We start from the raw sequence: 24,184 nt of genomic DNA on the forward strand, positions 1-24,184 counted from the left end.
GTCATGTTGCACATGAGACAGGGGCCAAGCTCTGGGGGTTGTGTGGCACGCAAGGTCAGTTTTAAAGTCTGACAGAGAAAAAAACAACGTCCGAGATCACCTGCGCAAGAGCTCCGTGTTTCACCAGGATAAGGTGACTGTGCACGTTCAAGCCAACTCAGACTCAGCACTGACATAAGTTGTTTATAATTATTAGTGATGAGGTGCACGGGCTGGGAAAGTGTAGACAAGGGTGTGACACAAAACCTTTATATTCAAGTCTGCCCTGGAACAGATGCTGAGAGACGCTGCTTTGAAAAGCTGGCGAGCGCCGTGCATCTCGGCAACACCATCGAGCCCCATACAGGCAAGAAATGTTATGAATCCAAAGCCCTTCCACCAAAGTGGTACTTGACTTGGAAGTGGCACAGCCTCCTCGTAATTAGCCTTCGCAGTATTTCTGTTTAAAAAGCACTTCCATTGATGACACACTCACTTTTCCAGGCACAGCCGCCTTAAGCTGCGTCGAGTGGTGTTGCTACTTCCTCGAGAGCGGGTCTCTTGATTTGTGTCCACATCAGATAAGCAGTCCTTTCACTGAAGGGGGCACACTTTTTCCCTAACGGCCCACCACACAACCACGGTACAGGCAGCTCATTTCACCCTCGAGACGATTCTAAGATGCGGGGTATCGAAAAGAATGTGAAACTCGGCACGGGCCAGCAGTCAGAAGCGTTCGCCAATGGTGAAAAGTAAGCTATTTATTTACATTCACAAATACAAGAAACAAAATGAGCCAGACACACAAATTAGGTTTTCATGTTTCATATCTTAACACTTTAACTGCCTTAAAATGAGGTACATGGCAACTAGATGCATTCAAAAGAAGTAAAGAAATAATATATACAGTAGAAGCATTAAGGAACATCTTTCATTAGGCATTTTATTTCTATTTTAATCTATTTTATTCAGATTGAATCTTTACTTAACCTTAAGAGAGCCCTTGGGTCATCACGGTTTGGGATTCACAGGAAAAAGAAAACATTGAGTGTCTGACTGAAGTTTTCTTATAATTCCAACCTGCTGGAATGCACCAGGTTTCCAAAAAATCATAATCATGTTTTGGAGAGAATAGTAAATCCCCTAGAATAACACTTGAGAGGACATGTGTCACTTGTTCCAATACAAAATGTTTTTCAAAGTACAGTATTCTTGCAAGCACAAGGACATTGGTATTCTGCTTTGTTTTGAGAAATCAAACAAGGAACTGAAAACACCAGTTACTGTCACTGGTAGATTTACAATAAAGGGAACAGATCTGCAGATTCTTGCCAACAGGTGGTTTCAGTTGATAAATTAAGTAAAATTATAATAACGTTTATTTTTGAAGAAAGTTGGCCTGGACATCACTGGCAATCCTAAAACTCATCAACAGAGACAGGTCTCTATACCTTCCAACAGACAGCAAGACAGCAATATTTTCGCTGCAGATTAAACAAAATTGCAGCTTGAGATGATGGGTTTTTAAAGAAACATTTGGAACAACACATTTCATTGTTTTCAGTGCAGTTCAAATGGTTTTATGCATTTACATACTGTACAATACATTCTTCTCACATTAAGCTTGAATATTGCATGTGACAGACGTACAGTAAGAGTACTTCCATCCCCTTTAATTTCGAATGCTCTCCTATGGAATTCACATATCCAAAACACTGCAAAGTTTCCTCGTAAAACGTAGGCTTGAGTGGTGGCACAGTTGTGCAGTGTTTAGCTCTGCTGCCTGGCAGCACTGGGGTCCCGGGTTCAATTCCAGACCTGGGGTGCTGTATGTTTGGGGCTTGTATGTTCTCCCTGTGTTTGGATGGGTTTCCAACGGGTGCTCTGGTTTCCTCTCCCATTCTTAAGAGATAATGGTAGGCTAAGTGGCTTCTGGGTAAAGTGGTCCTGCTGCAAGTCTGTCTGTGTCTGGGTGTACCCTGCAGTGGACTGGTGTCACCCTCCGAGGGGTATCCTGCCTCGTGCCCAGTGCTTCCCAGGAGGGGCTCCTGCCCGCCGTGACCCTGCATTGGATACACGGCCATCGAAATCAATGCGATTCAGGCTGGATCGTCGACTGCTCCCTCTCCCGTCAGCTGGAATCCTGTGCGCAAACCTGCCGATGGTACTGGTGCAGCACCTCCATCTGCGCGGCGCGGACAAGGATGTGAGGGCGCACCGAGGCCAGGGCCCTGCACGCCTCCTCGGGGCTCCAGCAGTGCAGCTGGACACAAAGAGAGACAGCAGAGCCCCGTCAGACACAAAGAGAGACAGCAGAGCCCCGTCAGACACAAGAGAAGACAGCAGAGCCCCGTCAGACACAAGAGAAGACAGCAGAGCCCCGTCAGACACAAGAGAAGACAGCAGAGCCCCGTCAGACACAAGAGAAGACAGCAGAGCCCCGTCAGACACAAAGAGAGACAGCAGAGCCCCCTCAGACACAAAGAGAAGACAGCAGAGCCCCGTCAGACACAAAGAAAAGACAGCAGAGCCCCGTCAGACACAAAGAAAAGACAGCAGAGCCCCGTCAGACACAAAGAAAAGACAGCAGAGCCCCGTCAGACACAAAGAAAAGACAGCAGAGCCCCGTCAGACACAAAGAGAGACAGCGGAGCCCAGTCAGACACAAGAGAAGACAGCGGAGCCCAGTCAGACACAAGAGAAGACAGCGGAGCCCAGTCAGACACAAAGAGAAGACAGCGGAGCCCCCTCAGACACAAAGAGAAGACAGCGGAGCCCCCTCAGACACAAAGAGAAGACAGCGGAGCCCCCTCAGACACAAAGAGAAGACAGCGGAGCCCCCTCAGACACAAAGAGAAGACAGCGGAGCCCAGTCAGACACAAGAGAAGACAGCGGAGCCCAGTCAGACACAAAGAGAAGACAGCGGAGCCCAGTCAGACACAAAGAGAAGACAGCGGAGCCCCCTCAGACACAAAGAGAAGACAGCAGAGCCCCCTCAGACACAAAGAGAAGACAGCAGAGCCCCCTCAGACACAAAGAGAAGACAGCAGAGCCCCCTCAGACATCTCCCAGGACTGCTCCTGAAGCTGGAGAGAACACTAACATGCACCGATCGGCACCAGCCAGGACACGTCAGACTCCACTCTGCGTGGCCAGGATCCTTCTGCTAGAGCAGTTGACGGCTTACAGATAAAGAGGAATCAGCTTCAGTGTTTGAAGATATTTTTTTTCCCCACTCATGTGAAAAATGTGTGGCGAGTCATCAATTATAGACAGAAGTTATTTGCATTCAACATAAAGACTTTAGTTACACCTCAGAGGAAACCTACCCCAAAAAAGCAACACTTCAACATGTAATATATCTTTTAGTTAATATTTTATGCTTTGTTCATAGATGGATAATGGTACGTACATAAGATACTGCTCTACTGTGCTTGAAGATGGAATATCCCTCATATACAATAAGGTGGTTAATTCAATATCAGGATATTGCATGTAATTAGCATTTTAATCCCAATGCACTTTAAATGCTGAAGGGGACCCAGGTCATCCACCCTTGATGTGCAGCTGGACCTGCTGTCCCATTTCGCTGTAGGTCAGGTGGAGTAGTGAGAAACATCCTGTAGGACTGAGCAAGATCAAAGTGGAATTGAACGACTGCCCTGGGGTTAGAAATCCCACTACTAACACCAGTGACACATGCCCTGTAATAACCCAGCGGCCAGGACCCGTGGTTCAGTGTTTCATCCCGAGGGATTCCAGCTCAATCCACAGGAATAGCGATCATATGACTTTATCTCTCTCTCCATCTCTTTAAGGTGGGAATCGACGTCTAGGTCCTTTTCCAACGATGGCTCACTCGCCTCGCGCGCCTCCCTCGACCTACCCGGATCAGATACGCGGCCACCACGGTCGCGCTGCGCGACCTCCCGGCCTTGCAGTGCACGTAGACGCTGGCCCCCCGCTGGCGGTGCCGCAGCGCGAACTCCACCCCCCTGCGCAGGTCCTCCAGGCTGGGCACCCCGGTCAGGTCCACCGTGCTGAGCCTCAGCTGCTCCACTCCCGCCTCCCTCCAGTCCTGCGGAGGAACGGACAGGCGGGGCGCCCCCCAGCGTCGGCGTGAGCATCATCCAGCAGCACTGTCACCCAGCTACCGCGGTTAATGCGTTCAGTTCAATTCAAGCTGTACTGTCCCCTGGCAGGAGCCCGACGCTACATCCACCCATTCTGGCTGCTTTATCCAGCACTGGGTCGCAGGGAAGCCGGAGTCTGTCCCAGCGAGCAACAGGCACAAGGCGGGATACACCCTGGCCGAGACGTCAGTCCCCCGCAGGGCAGACGCACGCACACCTGGGCCAGTTTCCCCAGAAGCCAGTATGTCTCTGGAACATGGGGAGGACGCACAAGCTCCACGCAGAGGGAACCCCAGTGCTCTGAGGCAGCGATGCTAAAGACCGCGGCACTGTGCCCACCACAACAACACAACAATACAACAGGAACAGGCAGTCTTTGCTGGTTACACTGTACCACGGCGATAAAGAGGGTTTCGTTGTTTCGGAGTGAGAAGGCAGAAGGGCTGAAAGATTTCACAAGTCTTGTGCCACTACTACTACACCTGGGGACACAAAGACATTCTATAGAACCCTCTGCATGTAGAGGGGAATTCTGTCTACCTTCACGTAGCTGAGTTTCTTAAACAAAACTGCTGGTGTATGTAGCACATATTCATAGCTTTGCCATGCATTATCATGGCTTCTCTGCACAGTCAGTATCAAGCCTTGCAGTAGCTCCACGACGCTCTGCGATTTCCCTGAACCCTACTGCACCCTGTTTTCAAATTAATACAACAGTAATTTTGATCTTGATCTGTGTTCATTTGTCCTCCCTAAAAGCCAGGCCCTGTCCAGGTTATACAAGCAGCGCAGCCTGTGTCCAGTACATTACAGTCCCTGCAGGTATTTTTAAGGCCCAGCGCCATTCCCCATTTCGGGCGACACCTGCACACCCCCACACCTGACACTGGAGGACCTGAGCGAGCAGGGCGTGGGCCTGCGCCTTCCTGCAGACTGAGCAGGGCACAATCTCAGAGCAGATGAGTGAGAAGGACCCTGCTGGTCTTTCTGTGTGAGAAAGACGCTGTTAAAAATAAATAAACTACGAGTCTCCAAGGATACCGGTTTCGAGCGTCAGAGCTCCTTCTGTTAGCAGCAGACAGGCCGGCTGTGATCTCCTCACCTCAGCCGAGTTGCAGAAGTATTTGGTTTCATATTCCTCGTTCATGGTGATCACCCCTCTCACGTTCTGTTCCCGGACCAGCTGCAACACAGAGCGCACAGCAGGTGAGCAGCGCGGGGGGCGACGAGTCCACAGGCCATTCGATGACACAGAAACCGAAGTAGCGTAACTATATCTGCACGCGTACCGTTCTTCTGTATAATTCGGCTTATAACTACCGTCCATTCACCAGACAAATAAACTAAAGTGGTATGACCTGTATTTCCTCAACAGAAAAAATAAAAGCAGCTATTTTTACATTTTTTAAATGTTTAAATAAGGCCAAATGCTCAATTATCAGTCCATCCATTTTCAAAGTGATTCGTCCAATTCTGGGTCATGGGGCAACCAGAGTCTATCCTGGCAGGCCAAGGGTGCAAGGGACAGGATAAACTCTGGGTAGATAGACTGAAAAACAGACACAAGTGCACTAAGGGCAATTGGCCTACCAATTCTTTGGACTGCTGGGGGAAATCAGACCGCTCGGAGGAAACTCCTGGGGAGAACATGCAAACTCCACACAGATAGCACCCCAGGAATTGAACCCAGGGCCCCAACCCTGCGAAGCAGCAACAGTAACCACTGTGCCACACTCTGTAACGGTCCTCATTGATGTTAATTTATCTGAGGCCTTCATTCAATGTGACTGAGAATTGTAAAAATTAAAATACAGCAAAAAGCATTTTGTGTCATGCAGAAAAGGCTAAGGATTTGTCAATGCAAGAGCAGAGCAGTTATACCAAACACAGTGAAGAGTTACAGAACATAAAAGTACAGTTACACAGCAGACAAGTGTGTCAGCCACAATTGTAATGGATTTGAGATTGGCTCAGATACCCAGGTGAAAACATTTAATCGCTTTATCATTTCAGACTCACAAATGATACAATTTGGACAGCATTTTATAGAAACGATATTGCCATTATGGAATCAGTGCAGAGAAGGGCAACTAGATACATTCTGGAGCCAAGCTGAAGGGACTGAGTCTCTTTAGTCAGAAGAGTGCCACCGTGTAACAGGGCATTCTACAGAAATGTGCCTATACCGTGCAATGTCTGAGCGGTATAAGACCGTCGTCGTCCGCCTCTGCCATCAAAAACACATTCCTTCAGGTTTTCCCAGGTGTTACTAAAAACTTCCTCTTCCTTAACATTTTATTTCTGACGGCGTACTAGTTATTTTATAGCTTCACTACTTAGCGTTTCGAGATATCGTCACAGGTACCCCCCCATAAGAATCCATTTTATTTATATATAGCGCCTTTCAATGCAGCGCATTCTCACGGCTGTGTATTAAAAAACATGTCGCGCTGGGTTTTACACACACACACTCGAATGCAGCGAACTGTTTTACGATATTTCACCGCGGTGTCGAAAATCCGATTGAGTTTATTCCTCCCCCCCACAAACTCGGCAAATCCAAAACTTCCGTGTGCACGGAGTTCAACACGTCACCTCATCCGTCATCCACCTGAACGGCAGCGCTCCGAGCACGACCGTGTGATCCACCCTGTCGAACCAGCGCCTGGGCGAGATCTTCTCCATGCACACGTTGTAGGCCAGGGTGGGGTAGAAGAGTACTCTCGCTAACACCCCTGCCATCGCCGCCGGTTTCTGCGATGTCCCTCCCCTCTCTATCTGGGCGCCCAGAGAATAACTTTCAAAACGCACGACCCCTGCCTCTCCCCTCCATTTCAATCAGCCCGGCCAGGGAGAGAGACGCGCACTCCTGCGGTCGGACCCGTTCGGTACTGTTCGTGCGCCCCCTGCCGGCCCGGAAGACCCGATTCACGCTCAACCCGCCGGCTGGGCGACCCAGTTTCAAGAAAAGTTCTGTTCGCCAGGAAGACCCACGCTTTGTTAAAGCCCCCAGACCCGAAAGTCTGTTGCTTTCACTTAATTTGATTTTCACAAGCGTAGCTTGTAAGTGATGAAGCGTTTAAGGCGATACATGCTATGTGACACACACTCCTGGGACTTGGGCACAACTTTGCTTCGCCGTAAAGGAGAAGAACCCATACCTGCTGTTTTCGAATTGAAGATTATCGGTATTAATCCCCTACTGTCGCGGTCCTGCGTTTTTAAGGGACGGCCGCTCAAGAGGCAGTAAATCTTGTCATCAGATATGGCCGACATGTTAACGAGTCTGAAAGGTTTTAAAACGCCGAATACCAAAATTAAATTGACTTTTTTTTTGTAATAGGAAGCTTTTGTAAATTATAGATATACATCCCGACGCCTAAACCACTACACCCCCATCTTAGGGAAAGAAAAATCGAACATAATTTAATCAAATATTCAAAACACTGTTGCAGTCAACACTAGATTCGTGTTTTCTGATTTGTTCATTCCAGGGGGACAGAAATGTAGGGATAAATGTTATTGTGCTTGTATAACCTTAACGCGATTAAATAACGCTCGATTCCAAAGAAGCCGAGATACAGGTCCCTGTGTTATCAACACGCGCCTTCCGAGTTTTGACCATATAAGTACAAAGATCCCCCAAAGGCTACGTGCACAGACACAACGGGGAGGGAAAAAAAGCAAACATCTTCGTCCTAACGCGGAGTCTACACTGATCGAGGTGCCCAGCAGTTCAGTTTTCCCTACAGTATTTGAAAATGAACACCGGCATTAGTTACTAGCGTTCCTGGCAAACCTGTGTTTGGGTTTGCTTGCATTGGGACCGTCTTGCACAAGGAGGAGCCATCGAGGGAGACCTGTTTGGATCCACTGAACTAACACGATCCCGTGTTAAAGACTAGGATTGGGATTATAGTGACCGTGGATCAATAGCTGCAAGTCTGGGCCCCTGTGCACATATATATATACACACACACACGCCCAGCAGCACGTCCTGCGCTTATCAGCTGTCACGTGCGGCCACTTCAGAACTAGAACCCGCAGCTCCAGGAACAGCGCCGCGCGCCGTGGACCGCACCATCTCGCGCAATAAAACAAAAAACAACACCGGGCGAAAGCGTGGCGAGACCGCCCCCGACCCACGTTTCACCTTTCAAGAAATCAAAAGAATAAAAAAAACAAACAACAACAACCAGAAGGAAAGAGGCAGAAACTAAAGTTTGTAAAAAGTTACAGTCCAACACCACTCCCCCCCCCCATCAATCCCCCGCGCCCCCCTCCCCTCCGGTATGTATGGCTCGTACCAAATCCTCACATGGAAAGGGGGGGGTCAGGTAGTTTGGTTATTATTGGCATACGAAAAAACATCTTGGGAAAACCTTGTCAGGGACACGCTGTTGCCCTTAAATTACCGAAGGGCACGAAATAATGCGCATGGACAGCTACTACCGCACGAAGAGCAGCGCGTATCTCGTTAAATCTTGGACTTGGCTCCACCTCCGCTCCCCCCCTCCTTCAGGGGCGGTGGTAAATGCAGGAAAGGCAGCCATTTTGCAGAGTCCGCTTGGTGGACAGTATAGGCTAAGGTGGGTTTTGCCGTAGAAGGAATTTTTTTTTTTAGTAGAATTATATAACAACAATAAAACTCAATCAAATAATCCTGTAGGAGACCGATATTTTGTTACCTTTAAAACCGGATCCTCGCTGCATCGTCGTGTGGGAGGTACGTATGTGCTTTTTAAAAAGAAAAACAGGAGAATGTGCGATTTTATGGATTGCAAAATATCAGCTAAGTTAGCTGTAATAACCACAACAGTGCCTGGTGTTTCGTTTTGTCCTAATCTTAAAATGGCAGGTCATATAGCGGGTCTTAGTTTCTGATATACGGCTAACTACACTCGCGGCGTGGAAGGGAGATTTGCGGAGCGCGTTTCTAACTAGCCATCTTTGAAACTGGTGTGGCGAGCTAGCTGTCTTCATCTGACCCATTACTCTCGGTGGTAACGACTTGTCATCGTCGGTTTCGGCCCGGGCAACACGGTGTCCCTGGCCGTTAGCACGCTAGAAAAACACCTTGGGGCGAAAACCGTGTTCGCGGCTGCTCTCCCAGCGTGTTGCAACTCGGCGCTGGAGGTGTCGAGATCGACCAGGACGGTTGTTGTTTTTTTTAAATATAATATAAACAGGTAATGCAAAATGCAAATCGTCTGCACGCCAGCTTGGATTAACTTGATGTTGAAATGGATTATGTAATATTGGAAGTGGGTTTTTTTTTTCGTACCCCTTTTACAGAGACACTGAGCTATGCAGGGTCGGGTTAAAAATGTTCGCTTCAAACTTGCCCTCCCACCCCCCCACCTTCCAGTTAATGTGAGTGGACGGCGTGAGCGTGGGACGTGAATATGTTCCTTCACTCCCCCCCCCCCGTGGTCGGACGTTGTATCGAAATGCAGTCTTGGAGACCCAAGTTATCACATGAGCGTGTCCTGTAAGTCGGGGTGGAGGGGTAGCTTGTACTTTCTCGTCACTGCAAACGGGCCTTGTCAACAGCAAACCCTCGTGGATGTGAGATCTCGGAGCTCAGAAACGTGGGGTTTGACCGTGTCACATCTGCACGACTGCTCGGCGCGTCGCCGCGTTAGCCCCGCGTCTGACTTCCCTGCGGTAGGGTTGGTTTGCCCTCATCCGTAAGCACCCCCCCAGGCATCGGGAAGCCGGCCGGCCTCCGTGCGTCTGAAGATGGATTTTTTGCGTGGCGCTGCGTGTAGATCTGACCGCGCTCGTCCACGGCCACGCGTGTCACCGCGGGGGACGCGCCAGCCTTGGGTTTGAGGACGTTCACAGGCTTGTTAGTACAAGAGGCCAACCTTTTTGCGCCTGCACGCCCCCGTGGTTTGTATTTCTTTGTGTATGTACGTGCGGGTGTGGATGTGTTTTCCAGTGAAACCTTTTTGCGGTGCTCCCCCCCTCCTGTTCGGCTGAGCCTGCGTGGGGGAGCGCTCCCGATGCCCCGCGTGTCCTTGTCTTTATCTGCCGCCGCCGCCCCGCCGGGTCCCCTCGCGCGGAAGTGCGCAGCCCAGCCGGCGTGTTCGGGCAGGGTGCTGGTCAGGGGGGGCTCTTCATCTTAGCGCGGAGACCTGACGTGCAAACGTGCAAGGTAGACAGCCCTCTCTCCGCGGCGGATCCCCCTGATTCCTTGACTCCTGGGGGGGGGGCCCTGCACACCAGAGTAGCGATTGAAGAAGGCAGCGCACCAGATGTTCCCGTCTGAGTCACGAGGTTGCCCTGCGCCTGGTTTTACCTGCTTGCGGTGCCCGTGTTTGTGTACCGACACCTGCAAAGCATTACACGCCCTCTGGATTACTGCGCGCGGTGCTGTAATGCACGGGGCCGTTTTTAATTTAATGCCCTGTGTGTGTGTGTACCCTGTGATGGACTGGTGTCCTGTCCAGAGGGTGTGTGTGTGTACCCTGTGATGGACTGGTGTCCTGTCCAGAGGGTGTGTGTGTGTACCCTGTGATGGACTGGTGTCCTGTCCAGAGGGGGTGTGTGTGTGTACCCTGTGATGGACTGGTATCCTGTCCAGAGGGGGTGTGTGTGTGTGACTGTCCTGTGATGGACTGGTGTCCTGTCCAGAGGGGGTGTGTGTCTGTGTGTGTGTGTACCCTGTGATGGACTGGTGTCCTGTCCAGAGGGTGTGTGTGTGTGTACCCTGTGATGGGCTGGTGTCCTGTCCAGAGGGTGTGTGTGTGTACCCTGTGATGGACTGGTGTCCTGTCCAGAGGGGGTGTGTGTCTGTGTGTGTACCCTGTGATGGACTGGTGTCCTGTCCAGGGGACTGAGTGTGTGTGTATGTGTGACTGTCCTGTGATGGACTGGTGTCCTGTCCAGAGGGGGTGTGTGTCTGTGTGTGTATACCCTGTGATGGACTGGTGTCCTGTCCAGAATATATTTCTGGGTGAGACAGTGCATGGACAGAGCTTTTGCACTGGTCTGAGAGAGGCGTAATATGAAGTACATTGGAACCATAGGAACTGTGGCTGGTTGAAGGATTATCATTCTTTTTATTCATGAGAAGCAGCTCTACATGTGGTCTGGTAGCACTTTGTGCAGTGTCGAACAGTTCTTGAACCCCAGGAACAACTCAAGGCCTGTAAAGACAAAGACAAACTGAGGCTTGCCATCTTTTCCTGGAAACAATATTTTGTACGTGTGCTTCCAGGGAGTCTCTGAGCAAAGTACCCTATCGCAGCTCGATAAGATGACTGTACTCTGGGTGTGTTGTTGGACACAGTCTTAGTTCTCTGTAAAAGCTCTTGTCTTATTCACAGAGATGGGATAAACCAGTTATGTAAATACTGTGGGAGAGTCTATAAGAAGGCATTCAGACAGGCTCGTCTCTGTTTTTGATTGACTCCAGCATCACGTGGACAAGACCAGCTGTAAAAGTTCGCCAAGGTACTGCAGAGCCACATGTAGCAGCTGTCATCAATTGTGCATGTTTCTGCCCTTGCGGAGGGCGTTCTCGAAAGCAGGATACTGAGGCTAGTCATTACCAGTTACAGTTGTCCTCTGTGGTGTAAAACCTTCAAACCCCTGTCTGCGCTCAGTTGCGGCAGCTGCAGATGTCCTGAGTGTGGTTTTTCCGTGGGGTTAACCCAGAGTGGGAATGTGGTTTTTATAACCCCTCCACACTTCGTTCAGAATCTCGTAGGATGGAATGATGATCACCTCGCAGCAGTGCTACAGTAGAGTCCTTTCATTTCTCCCTGAAAAGCAGAAAAGTCGTTTTCCCACCAGTGGTGCCGGGTTTGAATTCTAGCAGAAAGGGTGGCATGGTGCCTCAGTGGGCAGTGTTGCTGCCATGCAGAGCTGACTCCCTGGGCTCAATCCCAGGGGTCCTGTCTGTGTGGAGTTTGCATGTTCTCCCTGCCTTGGCAAGGGTCTCCTCCAGCTGCTCTAGTTTCCTACCACAGCCCAAAGACATGCTGGTAGGTTAATTGGTTTCTGGCAGGTCTGGCCCAGGTGTGTCTGCGATGAACTGGCATCCTGTCCAGGGTGTACCCTGCCTTGCACCCACTGCTTGCTGGGATAGGCTCCGGCGCCCCCTGCACTGGGTACAGCAGTGAGGAAATGAAGAGGTGGGTTTAGAAAGCGCTGGCACTTGAGGGCTACAGAACCGGCAGCCCCAGTGATGTGCATATCCTCTGCGAGTGCCATTTGCTCTTCTGTGCTCCAGAAGGGTTCCTGGGAGCTGTGCTCTGGGGCTCAGAAAGCAAGGAAGCTCGTGGGCGTCCCTGGGAAGTGAGAGCAGCGCGTGTGGGGTTTCTCGCTGGCCGAGCAGTGGTGCTCAAGTGAAGGTCCAGAGTGGCCCCACGCGTGCGCCCTGTGTTCTTTTCGAGGAAGCAGTACTTATCGAGGCTTCTTAACAGTCGCGTGATCAGAAGTTTGTTTGGCAAGCCTGATATTGCAGCTTCAGATCACAATTGCCCCTTTCACGAAGGACTCCCGTGATTTTCGTTTGTTCCTAATGAGTTGTACACGGACTTTGTTTCAGAGTTCAGGCTGCTAAGAAAGGGAATTCTGGGTAGATTTGTGGTTTAAAAAAGCAATTAAATTTAGTATCCCTTGACTTCCACCTAATCTCTTGGTGGAATTCCAGAAATGGACAATTAAGTTTGAGTACATTTTGAGTTCTGTGCTTCGCAGAAGAGTGGACGTTTGTGGAGAGCTCTTGCTGGTTTGAATTTGTCCAGCCTAGGAAAGACAAACAGTCCTTAGCGACGCTATCCGAATGTCACTTATGTAATGGTATTCTTTTGTCTAACAAACACAGCAATGTTTTAGCCTTGGCATATTAATTAGGATGTCATATTCTAAAACGGCTCATTTTATTAACTTTGAGAAACATCTTTGGTGGCTTTCAGTGGGTTTTGATTAATACAATCAAATTGCGGTTCTACTGATGTCATTTAAGTCAGTGCCGTCGTTTGGAGTGGTTTGAAAAACATGTAGATTCATACTTCACAGTTAGGAATGACTTATCTGGAAATGTGTACTTTTTCTCATGGTGCTCCTGAAGTAATAGTGTCCAAACCTTGAACCCGAGGGCAACAATCAGGCACATTTTGCAGGTTTTGTAAAGATTGAGGACATGAGTGTTTCTTTTGACATATTAGGTGCACTGCGAGATCAGAGGTGAGGACCAGAGAGTCTTGTGTACCTTATGCACTCAGGTGAACCTTAGCTCTCCCCCTGTTAAGGCATTAGATGAACTTTGACTGGTTATCAGTTGGGTCAGAATTGACTGTTGGCTTGTGTGTTGCCCAGTGAAAACTTCTGTGGTGTCATGTTCACAAGTTTTGTTTCCAGGACTACCGTGAAACTAGATCTCTCGCATTTAAACCTGGCAGACCCAACTGACAGGCACCTGTAGGGTGGTGTTGTAAAGAATGAGCAGGAACTTGACTCGGGCTGCATTCTGAGACAGGTGTTGGAAGTTACGTTGCCATTGTCCGTAATGATTTCTCTTTCACTGTAATGAAATCTTTTTTTTTTTCTTCTGGCGTCAGGGGTCCGCCCACTAACGTTTCTACTACATCATCTTTTTTTAATGAGTCATCTAGGGGAACCTTTGACCTCCATTTTATACTTTGTTAGTGTTTCCCCAGTAACGGCATTACACAGTTTCCTTGTGTCCTCCTGTGGGAGAGAATTGCCGGACCCGGTTCTTAAAATGCCTCCTTCTGTTCTGGAAGAAGTTGGTTCTGATCGGGCGGCCCGGAACAGATCTCTGCTGGCGCACGCTGAGCACAGAACTGGCATTGCGGCTAAGGACATCTTCAGCTTTGAGATCCTTTTAATTCTTGATGTCGCCCATCGAGGCCTGTGTAAACGTCTTTCTTGTGCAAGCATCAATGCTTCTTTTTAAAAGGCCTCACACCCGTGTTTTAAATCCGACAGCGGTGCCCTGGGTTGGAGGCTGGAGTCTGTATTTTGCAAGTGCCACGTTTTAATATTTCCTGCTCACGTCGGCAGCAATTAAAAAATGGGTCAGATTCTACTTTTGTGGCACACAATAACCAGGCCTTTTCTCCAGGAGCCGGACGGATTTGAAACGCATCAAATTTGCATGAGAACGCCCCATATGTGCAAAGTGGAAGGCCTTGGCTTAAAATCCTGCTTGCGCTCATGATCTTTTTTTCAATGAATTAAAAAGGCTTATCGCTCCTTAAATGGGCTTATATAACTGAGGTGATTCACAGGGGCTGTTTGCAGTGTAAGTGCTTGTGAGAGCTTCCTACTTCTTTAACCCATCCCTGCCCGTTTCCCAGGAAGGTTAATGCATTTGTCTCAGTCGGAAGCCTTTTTTTCTTTGTCCTCAGCGGACCGAGCTCTCGTCGCTGAAGCATCTTGAATAAATGTAAAAGTGAATAAACGAGGCGGGTCGTTGGTGGGGTAATAATAATTGCTTACACTTATATAGCGCTTTTCTGGACACTCCACTCAAAGCGCTTTACAGGTAATGGGGTCTCCCCTCCACCACCACCAATGGGTAGGCTGAAATGAAGACTTCTCGCTGTTCAGGTTGAGCAGGGGTGTTCCACGAGCTGGAGGACACAAGTGGGAACTGGAAGCGTGTTTTACAAACCGAGGGCTGGAGGCACCTCTTTACACAGAGGGTTGTGGGGGTCTGGAACAAGTTACCCAGCCATGTTGTCGAAGCCGATACTCTGGGTTCATTTAAGAAACAGCTGGAGAGCCTTGAATCAATTAACTGCTGAATACCAGACGAGCCAGACAGGCCTCATGAGCCTCCCCTTGGTTGCAGCTGTTCTTGGGTTCTTGTTAAATTTTGTAAAAGTCCCCCGATTTTGGTTTCTAGCGTTGGGAGAAATGGAAACGTAGCTGAGGTTGTGGTTAAGGAGGCGATTTTAGTTGCACTGAATGTGGCCATGGTTCCTTGCTTTATCCTTGTGTGTCCCTCAATGTGCCCATCGCCAGCCCAGCTGCCTTTATTCAGAGGGTCAGACAGCCCACAGATGGCCACCAGCTTGATCTTAAAAGGTAATAATAATATTTCCATACACTTATATAGCGCTTTTCTGCGCACTCCACTCAATGTGCTTTACAGGTAATGGGGGTCCCCTCTACCACCAGTGTGCAGCCCCACCTGGATGATGCTCCAGTCCACTCACACACACCAGCTCTCAGTGGGGAGGAGAGCAGAGTGATGAAGCCAGTTCAGAGATGGGGATTATTAGGAGGCCATGACTGGTAAAGGCTGAAGGGAAATCTGTCCAGAAGGCCGGGATAACACCCCTACTCTTTTCGAGATACACCCTGGGGTTTTTCCTGACCACAGAGAGTCAGGACCTCGGTTATAGGTCTCATCTGAAGGGATAGCATCTTCTTAAAGGTGCTGCTGAGAGACCGTTGCGGTGTTCAACAATATTTGCTCGTGCTCTTTGGAAGAGAGAGTAAGAGAATGTCCTTGTTGTTTTGTTGTTAAATACGCCGTAATCAGGCCGTTTCAAGACCTTGGTATGTGCCGAAGGGGAGCTTTTACCTTCGGGGGCTGTGGTTAGGAGGTGCCTGAGAGAAGGCAGTCGAACCCTGAGCCTTGCTCTTTGCACCAGGCAGTGAGTAAGTTCCGTTTATCCTCAAGTACACAGGCTGACTACCCGGGGTCAGAAATCTCTACCATGGGTAGTTTGGGGTTTCCTCGGTGTTACCAGTCACTTGATCCTGGCCGGCAATGGTCACAGTGGAGCAACTGCAGAGCTTTGGAGTCTGCTTGACTAAATGTCCACCTGTGCTCTTGAATCATTTATTTCACTGTAACTCCTCAGCTGGCCGTTGTCAGGACGAATGAGTGTCGGACTTGGAGGGAGGGATATGGAAAGAATTCTAATCTCACAGAAACATTTCAGTTTGAGGGGTGAATTCGACGGAGAGGAGGGTGAGGGGAGGGTGGCTTCTGCATGCTCCTTGGCCAACAGCAGAGCGACGCAATCGAGAGAGACTTCACCAAGAAGGGAAAGTAGTTTCTGCTGCAGCGCGGTTCTGTTTTCTTGTGTGGCGGAAGCAAGTGCTTGAGGGGGGTTTTGAGAGCACAGTAACCAGAAATGCTGGTTCAGCTGCCACCAGATATTGAAAGCAGTTCTCATCTTTTCTGGGTGCAAGAGCCCTGTTGGAGGGGGGGGGGGGGACTCCCTTGAATAAGAACCCCACCCCCGCCCTGCTCCAGTTAAAATACAAAATCAAATTGAAGTTCGTAGGGGAGCCACTCATTATTGTAGGCCAAACTGTGGGGTAAAACGAGTGTCCAGTGCTTTTGCAGTATAACCTGGGGGATGAGAAGGTCCTCTTATTGGCTGGGAGGCTCTGGTCAGTCTCTGAGGGCTCCAGCTGGGGAAAAAAGCCCTTTCTGAATGAAGCAGCCTTGGACAAGTGATGAGAACCCAACCCCAAAGAGTGACCAGGTGTACCACAGCCTTGTAGCTCTCGGGTCCAGTTCCGGACTGGGGGTCTAGTTAGCTTGTTCTCCAGGTGCTCTGGTCGGGTCCAGTTCTGGACTGAGGTACAGTTTGCTTGTTCTCCAGGTGTTCTGGTCAGGTCCGGTTCTGGACTGGGGTACAGTTAGCTTGTTCTCCAGGTGCTCTGGTCGGGTCCAGTTCTGGACTGAGGTACAGTTAGCTTGTTCTCCAGGTGCTCTGGTTGGTTCTGGACTGGGGTACAGTTAGCTTGTTTTCCAGGTGCTCTGGTTGGTTCTGGTTCTGGGCTGGGGTACAGTTAGCTTGTTCTCCAGGTGCTCTGGTTGGTTCTGGTTCTGGGCTGGGGTGCAGTTAGCTTGTTCTCCAGGTGCTCTGGTTGGTTCTGGTTCTGGGCTGGGGTACAGTTAGCTTGTGCTCCCAGCCCTCAGGTCCCCCCCCGTGCTAGTGTGTAGAGAGCTGGCCGCTGGGTTGGGTTCCAGCTCTCCATGGCCCTCCAAGCATAATGCAGCTCCTGAAAACAGGTGGGTGTAGGTCAATGAGGGCACTCGAGAGTGAGAACTTGCGGAAAAATCAAGCGTGGTGACAGATTGCCTGACGTAGCAGTGGAAATAACACAGGAGTTTAATGTCTATGAGCATCTTAACTTGGGCCTGATGGGCATTTTTTATGTGCATCCTTACTCTTGGAAGCATCCTCTAACTCCGTTTGGCTTTCATCAAAGTCCTGAATTTTGCATGCCGGCTTCCTGCGTGTCCTGCAGCCCCTGTGTACTCAAATGAGTTCCCGTCATCGTTTTCTGCTTTGCGTCTCTCTGAAAGTGCGATTACGCAGGCTTGCTGCTTTGCCCCGGGGTTGCTTTCTCTGCTGGTGATCTTCGCCTCTGCCCTGCTGCTCGGATCATTCTGAAATGCGAAGAACCAGCAGAAAGGATGTGTATAAAGTTTTTTTTTGTGGTGCAGCGAGGCTACGGTTGTTCATGTCCAGCTGTTCATGTTTCAGGGCTGTTGAGTGCAATATTAGCATCCGTACAGCTCTGAGGAATCTATAGATCAGTCCGGTTAAACCTATAACCACTTAAAAAGAGAAACTGGCGGTTAAGAGTTGATTTAAAATGGCAACCCACAGACATATCGGCCCTCCAGGACTGGGATTGGCCAGCCCTGACTGTGAGCAGAGCACAGACTGCCCTTTCAGTTACTGTAACCTTGAGCCACGTCTTGCCCCCTGCACAAGCCGAGCAGTGCGATTGTAGCCTCCTCCTGGATTTGCTGGTGCTTATTTTTATCAGTTTCTGCAATGTGGTTATGGGGTTTAATACACGCTGGGGTTTTTTTTTGGTATTCTGATTCATTGTTTGAAAAACCTCAGAACTGCCGTTTCCCTTTCTTTGTTGATGACCATATTTGGTTAAAATGCGTCCCTTAATCTCTCCTAGCTTGTCGGCTGAAACCTTCGCCAGTGTCGCTGTCCTGTCTAAAATGAGGGCCCTTTCACATTATTTTCAAAACCACGATCTTCTTTGATCGTTTGGATCGTTGGGCACAGCCGAGGTATTGGCAGTAGACAAACTCTACAAGCGGAAATTCGCATTGCTTCATTTCTTTATTTCCTGTGTGAGTTTATAAGTTGGGCCTGCATGTTCCTGTCTCTTGCTTCTGTAGCGATATTTAGTTCTTCTTTCACTTTCTTTGTGCATACTCTGGCCCTAGATGATTTGGAGGAGGGAGGGGGTGGGTATTTGGGTCGAATTGTACGTCCTCGGTGCAAAATGGGGGAGTTGTATACGAAGTTTTGATATTTCCCAGACCCAGTGCACATTGCGGTGGTTCTTGTTAACACACGTGATTATTCTCCAGCCCTGGGGTCTGCTGTCGTGGGGATGGAGGGAGAAGTAGCTCGTTGTTGTTGTTGTTGTTGTTGGCGTTTCACAGTGTGATGATGCCGAGACTTAAGCGAGGTGCCCTGCTTCTGTTTTTTTGTAGTGGTAAACCTTCATTTTTGCGCGGGTAAGCGGGACCCGCAAGTTTTCCTGGGCTCCTGCATAACGTTCCATTGGGCAGCGGTTTCTAAACTGGGAGTTCCCCAGCAGCCCCAGTTCCGAAGGCCGCGGATAAAGACCGCGCGAGGAGCGATCAGCAGGGGAGCGTCGAAGTCGCTTGCTTTGTTGGCGGCCGGTGGGGTGGCGATATCCACAAAGGGACGCGGCGTTCGTGTGCGTGTGAGGTGTGTTGCAGTGGCCGGTGTGTGGAAGGGGGGGGTGGTTGACGATGCCGAGGGCGAAGAAGTGGGCGTGCAGGGCGCGGGGTATCGGCTCTCCTCTCCGCCCGTCCTTTAGGGGTGCGATTGCGCCGTGCCGTCGGAAGCTCGTGTGACTGCCCGCCGTGATCCCCGCCACAAGAGCGTTTTGGCGCCGCCTGGTTGCGTAGCGGGCCCTCACTCATCACGAGCTCCCGTCCTTACAGCTTTGTCATGTGCCGCTAATTGAGCCCTACAGCAGCTGCTGCAGGTGTCAGAATCACTTTCACTCCGCTGCGCTCAATTTCTTTTTTTAATCCCATCTTTTGTGTGTTTTTTTTTGTTCCCTGTTCAGGATAACGCTAAAAACAAAGTCTCGAGTTTGTTCCCGTGACAAGTGAACAGAAGGTAAGAGAAACCTGATTTCTGCAGCAGTGAAAGTGCTGTGCTGTGTTCGTGAATGCTTGTGTACATGCATGTGTCTTGTGTGTGAAGGAGAGCCATTTCTGCGTTGGTGTCATGCAGTAATCACTCTTCTGCATGTCTTAGTTATAGTACATAATGGCATTTCTGTAGCAACATACATCCCAGAGCGCTTCACACAGACAGAGCGGCACCCACATCCTCCAACACTGAAACACAGCCCCACCTGGGCGGCACCACCGACTATCAGCAGCTCCCTGCTCGGCAGAACGGGTGGAGAAGCCAGCAGAGGCTGCACCGATTGAGTTAAGGAATAATGCAGCCGTGAGAAGAGCGCCACCTACTGGCCCACCAGCGCCGCCTGCCACAGTGACCTGGTTTTCCATGGAGGTCTTGATGAAGAGGCGCTATGTCCGTCGTTCTGGGCCGCGCCTGGGCAAGTCTTGTGAGACCCTGCGGCCAGCAGAGAGTGTTTTTGTGTGTGGCACGCTGGATGGGGAGTTAACCGTGTCTGCTTTACTGAGGTAGACGACTGCACTCGGAAAACCCCTTTAGCAGGATTAAATAAAGGGGTGTCTGAACACTGCTGGTGTGCCTGTTGTGGCTTGATGCTGCAGGAGTCAAATTGACTTTTGTGTGTCCTCATTACCAACATTTCTGTAGCACCTAGTAGGATTTTTTTTTTTGACTAGAATGTGAAATCTCTGTGGCACTGCATATACTTGAAGGGCAAAAGAAAATTCTGTTAATGTTACTAGCTGGGCCTTTTCAATAGAAATCAAATTGTTCTTCCTAATTTTAATGCTATAAGTCACCCGGGGGAGTGGATCATGTTTCGATGTTCTAATTAAAGGGGAACTGGAAAGCTATTTTTATATTTCAGGGTTAGAAAGAATCGGCATTGATGAGCGCATTTCAAAGCCCAGTGAAAGGAAAATATACACAATAACTTGTAAAACCTTTGCAAAAATTTAACATAAAAAATAGACAATTTCTAGGTATGCGCAGCGCCATATTGCAATAGTTCTGTGCAGCTCAGAACGAGGCAACAAAACGCCCGGTGTTGTGAAGCAGCTCTATGACACTGTAAACAAGCAGGCTTGTGAATCCAGCTCTTTTAATCCAATGGAAATACTGCTCTTGACTCCGAGGCGGTTTTGCCAACAAATACTCCTTGTTAGCTCTGCATGCAGATCACATTTCTGCGGCGAAGTGTCTGCCGCACAACCTGTACTCATGTGATGCGATGTACCGGCGAACGAGTCATTACCGTGCCCGGCGAGTAGGAAAGAGGCCGCTTGTGGACGCCCGCAGTCGCCCGTGGCGAGAACAGCCAACCAACAGCAGTGACGGCTGTGCTGTACTTTCACGCAGTCCGCAGTTTGGCGCTCGATTTGAGATTTGTAGACTTTCTCTATACCGGCAGCGAAGTTACTTTGTGACCGAGATTCAATTACCGTTTAGAGAAACTGGGGCTGCTGTTCCCCTTTAAAAAAAAAAAAACTTGCGATCCCTCCAAGCGTCGTTAACGCCCAAACGTCCCGGTATGTTCAGGCCCCTCAGAATCGTCCACCAAGCTTGAGGAGGTGAAGGAAACGGCCCAGAGGAGGAGCCCAGAGGTTCCAGCGGGAAGACAGCTTTGCTGACCCTCTGGCTTATCTGCCCACGGCAGGGCTGACATTGGAGAAACTGCAGCCAAGCAAGCGTCTTTTATTTAAACCTAGATTTTCTTTCGAACTCCTCTTCTAAAAGGTATTTAAAATAAAAGGGATGAGTGGAAATCAAGCTGTCTTATCGAAAGGCACCTAAAATATACAGTGATTGCAAACCATTGCCATGGTAACCGTGTCGAAGCAGGGTGCGCAGTGCGTAGGTACATGTTTCTATAATTGTACAGTTAGTGTGGCAGTGTATTCCTGCCTGGAGAAAAGCTGTCTTTTGTACGCCAGTCTGGTCAGCATCTCAGAAGCTGGCTGAAAGGTCTGCGGCACACCAGGCAGCGTGGCCTTGCAGGGTGTGTAGTCTCTCGCTGTTGCTCTTTACGAGTGACAGACGGGGAAGGGTGCTGTCTTCTAAAGGCCATGCTCATGCTCAGCTGCGAGCAGTGCTGGTTGGTACAGTCGAAAGCTTTTCCGCTGCTGGACTGCTAGACCCCTATTGATCCAAGGTTAACACTCTCACTTGCTTGTGCTGGGAAGCCTTTTCTGTGCGTGACCTGAAAAGCTCGGTTCTCGGGGGGTTCTGCAACCCTGCCGTCTCGGTTGCCAACATAAGGACCATAAAAACGAGCGGAGGGCATTCAGCCCATCTCGCCCGTTAGGCTGTCAGTAAAAAAAAAAAGCAGTGGTACTGGGATATCAGAAGGCCAGGTGTGAGATTCAGACCTGTGCCTCCTCGTGTGTCTGTGAGCTGCTCACTGGTGGAGCTCACTTCCAGGGCCACAAGAGCTTAAGTGCACCAGATATTGGCCTGGCAGGACGAAGAGGAGGAGGTATTGAAAGGTCTTTTTGAGCCGGAAATGTTACATTGTCCGAGTGTGTTCTGGAATAGGAAATAGTAAGGTTTGTTTTTTTAACACTTATCCTGTAGCCAAGGTTAAAAGCTTAGTAATTCTGTTCAAACTTTTTTGTATACACCACTTTTCAGGGAAAGTACTGAATGTCAAAACCAATTTGGATACAAACATAAGTATATAACTCACTAGTTATCATTAGAAACTGTTTTCTTGAAACATTTTTTTAATTATTGAAAGTAACTTGTGGTGGCTCTGTGGCTCAGGATCTGAGCCTGTGGCTGGGAGGTTGCCGGTTCGTATCCCGCGGCCGGCAGAGGAATCCTACTCTGTTGGGCCCCTGAGCAAGGCCCTTCACCCCAGCTGCTCCAGGGGTGCTGTATAAATGGCTGACCCTGTGCTCTGACCCCCAGCTTCTCTCCCTGTCTGTGCGTCTCATGGAGAACAAGCTGGGGAACTTGAAAAGCCAAATTCCTAATGCAAGGAATTGTATATGGCCAATAATCTTATCTTGTGACAAAACCAGTGAACCCAATCTAAATGAGCTGTTTGTAAGAATTTTAGTTTAAATTCAAATTAACTATATTTTGTAAGAACTCGAAAGTAGGCTGCAATTTAGGAGTTCTGACATTTACATATTTCCTTGGCTGAAATAATGCCCCCGAGATTGATCATCTACAAACAAAGAAGAATTTGTTAAGCAAACTTTCAGGGCAGCGAAGATTAAAGCATGAAGCCTTCATCCAGTCTGCAGCTGCCAGGCCGAAAGTGAGTCGGTACTTCTAGTAATTATCACGTTGTGTAACATGGTTTTGATGCGAGTTTGTTTTTAGTTTTATGTGGGAATCTGTGTGGGGGTCTGCAGGGTGGAGGCATGTGTGAGTGATCTCTGGTGCTAGAGGAAGAATCAGCTGAAGCAGGAGCCCTGCCAGCACAGTGAGGTGTTCACTGTGTCAGGCTGTGCCACCAGAGGAATGCCAAGTTCAAATCCAGGGTTGCTAAAGGTTGTCAACTTAGGGGTTTGATAATGAGCTGAGAAGTATCAAGGGCGAAACCTGATTCAAATCTTAAGCTTCTCCCCAAAATTACAGGGCAGATATTTGTGTTTTAAGCACAGGCATTATATTTGTATTATACCAAGTGTTAAGTATTCTGAATTTCTTAGTGATTCTTGAAAGTTAAGTTTTTAAAAGAGGTCAGCAACACACCCCTAAAAAGAAATTAACTTCCAGTTTTTTTGTTCTTCATTGAAGTCTAATTTGACTTTTAAACTAGTGTTGTCACCTTAATAAAGAGCTCCCCACTGTGACCTTGTTCAAATGCTGTTGGCTTGTTCTTTTATAAGACCGTGCTAAGGTGTTCTGCATTCACAATTCTGGGCTGTCCTTGGGTTATGAAGCTCAGGTATAATTCACATTATACTCAGTGTGATAAAGTTGAATTGGTGTTTGAGGCATCTTACTCTGTTGCTGTAGCATATGGGAGGAATTGATATGGGTGGACTAGATCACTTATTTTTGTATTGGCACCTTTTGATACAGGGCTTTCTCAAGGCACTTTATATAAATTATACAACAAAGTATACAGAATATACAGTAAAACCAGATATAGTTGAGATGTTAACAGAAATATATTAAGGATTAAAGGCCATCAAACACATTTTTAAGGTGAGTTTTAAAAACATTGACAGAACTTTTGTTTTTAGTATATTGTCAGAACTTGGTGTTGGCAATAGATGCCAAGAGCCTGTGCAGATTTTAGGGGGAATAAAAAAGGATAAAACAATTAAAAAAAAATAATTTGTAGTGAATTCATGTTTACTAACCCAAAATACTTAACTAATGACTATTATTAAATGAATATTTGAGTGCAATAGGAGTTAAGATTAATTAAGTGCAGCCTGTAGGCCTGAGTGTCTTGAACAATTGGAAGTTTGGTCAGCTGGGAATCTTTTTCCCGCCTTAGGCTTTTGCGGGGATGAGTATTGGCATCGGGGGTCTTTTTTTAGGAAAATGGTTGGAAATCTTTCTTGCAACTCTTGTTTTTTTTTTTTAGCTCCAGTGCAAGCGTTCGATAGGTAATTTGACAGAATGATGTAGCAGAACAAGCGATTCATCAGGCTGCTGTTACTGGAAGCCTCGTTAAAAAGTCTCGGTGTTTTCACAAAGCTTTCGCTGTCATGGATGAAGACGGCTGTGACAGATGTACAAATAGATTATTTTTTTTTAATCCAGCAGTGCTGTCCTACTTTTTTTGCTTCCAATGAGGAAATGCTGAATTGTCGATCACTGTGCGTTGCCGTTTCGAACCCTGTGCCGTTGCCACCAGATCGAGCGACTTGCACACTGTGAAGAGAAGGCAAGAGAAGATCACTTTATTGGCCATTTACAATTTCTTGCGT

The 24,184-nt window shown here is 48.7% G+C and overlaps 2 protein-coding genes across 10 annotated transcripts in view; one reads left to right on the plus strand and one right to left on the minus strand.

Annotated features, from left to right (window-relative positions):
* Positions 1 to 725: 725 nt before the first annotated feature.
* Positions 726 to 6,999, minus strand: ptpmt1 (protein tyrosine phosphatase mitochondrial 1). The gene is made up of 4 exons (XM_006642687.3): positions 6,709 to 6,999; positions 5,216 to 5,296; positions 3,867 to 4,058; positions 726 to 2,242 (listed from the first exon to the last, which is right to left on the minus strand). The coding sequence occupies exons 1-4, from the start codon at positions 6,853 to 6,855 to the stop codon at positions 2,111 to 2,113; spliced, it is 552 nt and encodes a 183-aa protein (XP_006642750.1). The 5' UTR covers positions 6,856 to 6,999; the 3' UTR covers positions 726 to 2,110.
* Positions 7,000 to 8,662: 1,663 nt separating this feature from the next.
* celf1 (cugbp, Elav-like family member 1) overlaps positions 8,663 to 24,184 on the plus strand; it is a 56,229-nt gene continuing 40,707 nt past the window's right edge. For 6 of the 9 annotated variants that reach the window (XM_069181574.1, XM_069181575.1, XM_069181576.1 and 3 more), the window contains exons 1-2: positions 8,664 to 8,839; positions 19,204 to 19,256. The gene's annotated coding sequence lies outside the window, so the exon portion shown is untranslated. Of the gene's footprint in view, positions 8,840 to 19,203; positions 19,257 to 24,184 lie in introns of all 9 variants that reach the window. The other 3 variants (XM_069181577.1, XM_069181578.1, XM_069181580.1) reach the window with 2 other exon arrangements.

The sequence above is a fragment of the Lepisosteus oculatus genome, chromosome 21 (genome assembly GCF_040954835.1).
Source record: "Lepisosteus oculatus isolate fLepOcu1 chromosome 21, fLepOcu1.hap2, whole genome shotgun sequence".
NCBI classification, from domain to species: domain Eukaryota; kingdom Metazoa; phylum Chordata; class Actinopteri; order Semionotiformes; family Lepisosteidae; genus Lepisosteus; species Lepisosteus oculatus.